The sequence below is a fragment of the Salvelinus fontinalis genome, unplaced genomic scaffold (assembly GCF_029448725.1).
Source record: "Salvelinus fontinalis isolate EN_2023a unplaced genomic scaffold, ASM2944872v1 scaffold_0785, whole genome shotgun sequence".
In the NCBI taxonomy this organism is placed as follows: domain Eukaryota; kingdom Metazoa; phylum Chordata; class Actinopteri; order Salmoniformes; family Salmonidae; genus Salvelinus; species Salvelinus fontinalis.
Window position 1 is genome coordinate 338 of NW_026600994.1, and position 7,163 is coordinate 7,500.

A 7,163-nucleotide genomic window follows, 5' to 3' on the forward strand; every position below is an offset into this window, starting at 1 on the left:
TAGGGAATAGGTTGCCATAGGGCTCTGGTCTAAAGTAGTGCACTATATAGGGAATAGGCTGCCATAGGGTTCTGGTCTAAAGTAGTGCACTATATAGAGCATATGGTGCATTTGGGGATGCTGACTAAATATGATCTGTCATTTCCAATGCAACAGAAGCACCTGCTGTGAGTTCCTCTGGCTCTATTTGGCTCATCATTATTAATTTCCTGTTCACCGACGGCCCTCTGGGTACTGTAGTTTGGCAGTGAATCAGCATTGGCCTATGGCCCAATTGGATGTGTAGTCCTTGCTACGTTTCTCCTCAGAGCTGGAGAGTAGGGGAGGTGTGTGTGTGTGTGTGTGTGTGTGTGTGTGTGTGTGTGTGTGTGTGTGTGTGTGTGTGTGTGTGTGTGAACATAGTATACAGCTGGCTCTCAGCTGAGCACATTATTAATGAGCGCTGTTCTGCTTACATAACCTTCCTACACACACTGAATAACAGGGGAGATATGTGCCAGGGGCTGTGTGTGTGTGTGTGTGTATGTGTGTATGTGTGTGTGTGTGTGTGTGTGTGTGTGTGTGTGTGTGTGTGTGTGTGTGTGTGTGTGTGTGTGTGTGTGTGTGTGTGTGTGTGTGTGTGTGTGTGTGTGTGTGTGTGTGTGTGTATTTAGCTATTCTTACAGGGACCTTAAGTCCCCACAAGAATAGTAAATAAACAATTTGATCCCAACGATGTCAAATGCTTTTTTCTAGGGGTTTTTAGCGTTAAGGTTAGAATTAGTATTAGATTTAGAATTAGGTTAAGGGTTAGGAGCTAGGGTTAGGGTTAGGAGCTAGGGTTAGGTTTAGAGTTAGGAGCTAGGGTTAGGTTTAGGGTTAGGAGCTAGGGTTAGTTTTAGGGTTAGGAGCTAGGGTTAGTTTTAGGGTTAGGGTTAGGAGCTAGGGATGGGTTTATGGTTAGGGTTAGGAGCTAGGGATAGGTTTAGTTTTAGGGTTAGGAGCTAGGGTTAGTTTTAGGGTTAGGGTTAGGGTTAGATGTACAATACCGTGTTTGTGTGGGATAGGGGTTAGGGGTTAGGGGTTAGGGTTAGGATTAGGCTAGGGGTTAGGGTTAGATGTACAATACCGTGTTTGTGTGGGTTAGGGTTAGGGGTTCGGGGTTAGGGGTTAGGGTTAGATGTACAATACTGTGTTTGTGTGTATATGTGTTGACTCACCAATTTTAAATTCCTTGCTGGCCATTAAGATCTCAGCATTGGGTATGATAGCGGGAGGCAGGCAGAACTGGAGTCTATATGCTGGAAACAAATGAAAATACATCCATGTTATCTTCTAGACATTGTTAGTGGAGAGAGAGAGAGAGAAAGAGAGAGAGAGAGAGAGAGAGAGAGAGAGAGAGAGAGAGAGAGAGAGAGAGAGAGAGAGAAGAGAGAGAGAGAGAGAGAGAGAGAGATAGAGAGTGAGAGAGAGAGAATGAAAGAGAGAGAGATAGAGGTAATGAGAGAGAGAGAGAGAGGGAGAGAGAGAGAGATAGAGTACTAGGTGAACTGTACAAGAACCTGACACCCTCAGCACCCAGGGGGACAAACACCTGCCTGGAGGTGACATCATTCCCTCCCCCATATGCCCCCCTAGACACAACTACGACAACATAACTAACAAAAAACGGTTCACAACTCCTGCAGCTCTGTCGCACGCTGGGTATGTACATAGTCAATGGTAGGCTTCGAGGGGGCTCCTACGGTAGGTACACCTATAGCTCATCTCTTGGCAGTAGCACTGTAGACTACTTTATCACTGACCTCAACCCAGAGTCTCTCAGAGCGTTCACAGTCAGCCCACTGAAACCCCTATCAGATCACAGCAAAATCACAGTCTACTTGAACAGAGCAATATTCAACCATGAGGCATCGAAGCTGAACGAACTACATACTAATAGCAAATTGAATAGATGGAAGGTACAGGAGGCTGGTGGCTCCTTAAATAAGGAGGATGATAATGACTGGAGAGGAATCAGTGGATCAGTTTGTTTTATGCCGTTCCATTTGCTCCGTTCCAGACATTATCATGAGCCGTCCTCCCATCACCAGCCTCCACTGGTGGAAGGAGGACAGTGTAGTAACCTTTGCCCTTAATGGTTGTGAGGTTTGGGGTCCGCTCACCAACCAAGAATTCACAAAATGGTACAAAACACCAAATCGGCCAACAAAACAAATCCAATCCCATTTAGACAATTTCCAGGAGAAATTGTTTTTCCTGCGATAGTGAAGGTGTAAACTTAGCAGTAGGTACATTTTAAATTCCGGCAGAAAACCTAAGACAAAGAATAACAATGTGAAATGTTTTGAGGCAGAATGTTAAAAACTTCTTATGGCTACAAGGCAAAGTGTTGAGTAGCCAGTGAAATCGTGCCCATTTCAAACGGCCTCCTACTCAAATCTTGCTCGTACAATATGAATATTATTATTCTTTTTGGATAGAAAACACTTTCTAGTTTCTAAAAGAGTTGGAATTATTTCTCTGAGTGAAACAGAAGTCCTTCTGCAGCACTTTCCCTGACCAGGAAGTAAAATGTCAGAAATCGATGCTCTTTTCAATTTGATGCCTATACATGGTCTTAACACTTAGGAGTCTGCTGACACTCTATACGCCTTCCTATTGCTGTAAAGAGGATGTCAGAGAAGAAATTTTTCTGCTCATCTTGTTCTGTGGTGGAAAAAAAACTATTTCTTTGACCTGACCGTCCACTTCCGGTACTCTGGAGGAAGTGCGATGGATTTCTGTTTTGCCTTGGTAACGAACGGCTAACGTCTCCGGCTCGATTTTTTTTGATACATGTTGTAACGGTCCTGACCTGTTTTATGTTGTTTTTGTATGTGTTTAGGTCAGGGCATGTGTTTTGGGTGGGCAGTCTATGTTATCTGTTTCTATGTTGGTTTTGGTTGCCTGGTATGGCTCTTAATTAGAGGCAGGTGTTTTGCGTTCTCCTCTAATTAAGAGTCATATTTAGGTAGGGTGTTCTCACTGTTTGTTTGTGGGTGATTGTCTCCTGTGGCGTCGTATGTATGTACCATACGGGAATGTTTGGCTGTTCGTTTATTTTGATGTCGTCTGTTTCCTGTCCGTGAGTTTACGTTTAGTTATGTAAGTTTATGTTCAGGTTTCGTCAACGTCGTTTTCTTGTTTTGTATTTTTTGAAAGTGTTTTGTTTTTTCGTGTTGCCATCATAGTTTTTTCCAAATAAAGAGATGGCCTATTTCCCTACTGCTGCATTTTGGTCTGATGATCCTTCTCTCCTCTCCTCGTCCGAGGATGAGGAGAGAGACAGCCGTTACAGAATCACCCACCACGCTAAGACCAAGCGGCAAGGGAATGCTCAACAGAGCAACAAGGACTCCTGGACTTGGGAGGAGATCCTGGATGGTAGAGGACCTTGGGCTCAGCCAGGGGAATATCGCCGTCCCAAGGAGGAGTTGGAAGCAGCGAAGGCTGAGAGGCGCTGGTATGAGGAGGCAGCGCGGCGACGCGGTTGGGAGCCCGTGGGTCAGACCCAAAAATTTCTTGGGGGAGGCACACGAGGAGTGTGGCAAAGCCGGGTAGGATACCCGAGCCAACTCCCCGTGCTTACCGTGGAGGTAGAAGGCGTCGTACTGGTAAGACACCGTGTTATGCGGTAAAGCGCACGGTGTCCCCAGTACGCGTGCTTAGCCCAGTGCGGGCTATTCCACCTCGCCGCACTGGCAGGGCTACGGGGACCATTCAACCTGGTAGGGTTGGGGAGGCTCGGTGCTCAAGAGCACGTGTCCTCCTTCACGGTCCGGTAGACCCGGTGCCACCTCCATGTACCAGTCCTCCGGTGGCAGCCCCCCGTACCAGGCTGTCTCTCCGGGTTCTCTCTCCTGCTGTTTCCTCCTCTCCAGCGCAGCCAGTGCCTAGACCACGCACCAGGCTGTCTCTCCTTCTCCTCCCTACAGAGCCGTCCTGCCATGACCAGCCAGAGCCATCCTGCCATGACCAGCCAGAGCCGTCCAGCCAGGACCTGCCAGAGCCGTCCAGCCAGGACCTGCCAGAGCCGTCCAGCCAGGACCTGCCAGAGCCGTCCAGCCAGGACCTGCCAGAGCCGTCCAGCCAGGACCTGCCAGAGCCGTCCAGCCAGGACCTGCCAGTGCCGTCCAGCCAGGACCTGCCAGAGCCGTCCAGCCATGACCTGCCAGAGTCCCTCAGCCAGGATCTGCCAGAGTATCTCAGCCGGGACCTGCCCCTTATCCCGGTGCTGCCCCTTGTCCCGGTGCTGCCCCTTGTCCCGGTGCTGCCCCTTGTCCCGGTGCTGCCCCTTGTCCCGGTGCTGCCCCTTGTCCCGGTGCTGCCCCTTGTCCCGGTGCTGCCCCTTGTCCCGGTGCTGCCCCGTCTCCTGGTGCTGGCCGTTTATTTAGGGGATGTTAGTTTTAGGGTGGTCATTGGGAGGGGAAGACAGAAACGGGGAGTGACTATGGTGGTGTGGGGACAGCGTCCAGAGCCGGAGCCACCACCGTGGTCAACTGCCCACCCAGACCCTCCCCTGGACTTTGTGCTGGTGCGCCCGGCGTTCGCACCTTGAGGGGGGGGTTCTGTAACGGTCCTGACCTGTTTTATGTTGTTTTTGTATGTGTTTAGGTCAGGGCATGTGTTTTGGGTGGGCAGTCTATGTTATCTGTTTCTATGTTGGTTTTGGTTGCCTGGTATGGCTCTTAATTAGAGGCAGGTGTTTTGCGTTCTCCTCTAATTAAGAGTCATATTTAGGTAGGGTGTTCTCACTGTTTGTTTGTGGGTGATTGTCTCCTGTGGCGTCGTATGTATGTACCATACGGGAATGTTTGGCTGTTCGTTTATTTTGATGTCGTCTGTTTCCTGTCCGTGAGTTTACGTTTAGTTATGTAAGTTTATGTTCAGGTTTCGTCAACGTCGTTTTCTTGTTTTGTATTTTTTGAAAGTGTTTTGTTTTTTCGTGTTGCCATCATAGTTTTTTCCAAATAAAGAGATGGCCTATTTCCCTACTGCTGCATTTTGGTCTGATGATCCTTCTCTCCTCTCCTCGTCCGAGGATGAGGAGAGAGACAGCCGTTACACATGTGACCATATCATCGTAATGTATGTTTTTTCAATATAGTTTAATCAGATTATTGAAACTTTATTCGAGAGTTTTGCCGTGTTCCGTCCTCTGACTGTGTTTACGTTGGAGAAATTTATGCCACTCGGCAAGTGCCAATGCTAATTGAAGAGGGACATTTGCCATTCTGAATCGAAACAACGACTCATCTGGACAGAGGACACGTTCTTCAACATTCTGATGAAAGATCAGCAAAAGTAAGACCCATTTTATGATGTTATTTCATATATCTGTCGTGCATGTGAATTGGCCGTGGGCGCCCAATTATTTCTGTCTATTGTAGCTACGCTAATATAGCGATACATTTTGTTTGCGCTGTAAAACATTTAATAAATCGGAAATATTGTTTGGAATCACAAGATGCCCGTCTTTCAATAGCTGCAAACTATGTATTTTTCAGAAATGTTTTATGATGAGTAATTAGCTATTTGACGTTGGTGTCTGTAAATATTATGGCTGCTTTTTGTGCAATTTCGGATTGTAGCTGAAATGTAAACTATGGTTTATACATGAAATATGCAAATTTTTCGAACAAAACATTTGCTATACAATAAATATGTTATCAGACTGTCATCTGATGAGTTTGTTTCTTGGTTAGTGGCTATTTATATCTTTATTTGGTCGAATTTGTGATAGCACCTGATGGAGTAAGAAACTGATGGAGTTAGAAAAAGATGTGTCTTTTGCTAACGTGGTTAGCTAATAGATTTACATATTTTGTCTTCCCTGTAAAACATTTTAAAAATCGGACATGTTGGCTTGATTCACAAGATGTGCACCTTTCATCTGGTGTCTTGGACTTGTTAATGTGTGAAAGTTAAATATTTTAAAATGAATAGATTTTGAATTTCGCGCCCTGCACTTTGAGCTGGATGTTGTCATAAGTGTACCGGTGTCGGGCTGCCCCCGTAAAAGGTTAAAACCTAAGAGAAACTTGTCCAACCAAAAAACACAGAGAACCCGAAAACCTGAGTCTACGCCTTCACTACGGTGACTCACTAAAACAACACAGAAATAAAGATCAGAAATCAGCTCATTGTGATTGAAGAATCCATAGAATTACATTTCTTCTGGGAAAATTGGAAAACTCGAAACAAACAACAACATGATGAGTTATCTATCTAAAATGGAGATGTATGGATAAACCACTTCTCCAACCTTTTTTAGCCACTAAGAACCGAAAGCTAAAACATAATAATAATCAACTATTAAAGACGACCAGGACCCAGTGGATTCTAGAATCAACTATTAAAGACGACCAGGACCCAGTGGATTCTAGAATCAACTATTAAAGACGACCAGGACCCAGTGGATTCTAGAATCAACTATTAAAGACGACCAGGACCCAGTGGATTCTAGAATCAACTATTAAAGACGACCAGGACCCAGTGGATTCTAGAATCAACTATTAAAGACGACCAGAACCCACTGGATTCTAGAATCAACTATTAAAGACGACCAGGACCCAGTGGATTCTAGAATCAACTATTAAAGACGACCAGGACCCAGTGGATTCTAGAATCAACTATTAAAGACGACCAGGACCCAGTGGATTCTAGAATCAACTATTAAAGACGACCAGGACCCAGTGGATTCTAGAATCAACTATTAAAGACGACCAGGACCCAGTGGATTCTAGAATCAACTATTAAAGACGACCAGGACCCAGTGGATTCTAGAATCAACTATTAAAGACGACCAGGACCCAGTGGATTCTAGAATCAACTATTAAAGACGACCAGAACCCACTGGATTCTAGAATCAACTATTAAAGACGACCAGGACCCAGTGGATTCTAGAATCAACTATTAAAGACGACCAGGACCCAGTGGATTCTAGAATCAACTATTAAAGACGACCAGGACCCAGTGGATTCTAGAATCAACTATTAAAGACGACCAGGACCCAGTGGATTCTAGAATCAACTATTAAAGACGACCAGGACCCAGTGGATTCTCCAATTACATTGGATGAACTACAGACCAAAACACAAACCAACCCAAAAAGGCCTGTGGGGTTGATGGTATCCTCAATG

The 7,163-nt window shown here is 45.6% G+C and overlaps 1 protein-coding gene across 1 annotated transcript in view; it reads right to left on the reverse strand.

Moving 5' to 3' along the window:
- Positions 1 to 697: 697 nt before the first annotated feature.
- The window catches only part of LOC129847340 (CUB and sushi domain-containing protein 2-like), a 76,808-nt gene continuing 70,342 nt past the window's right edge, over positions 698 to 7,163 (reverse strand). The window contains exon 13 of the mRNA XM_055915105.1: positions 698 to 1,280. Within this exon, the coding sequence (XP_055771080.1) occupies positions 1,156 to 1,280 (125 nt within the window). The 3' untranslated portion in view covers positions 698 to 1,155. The remainder of the gene's footprint in view (positions 1,281 to 7,163) is intronic.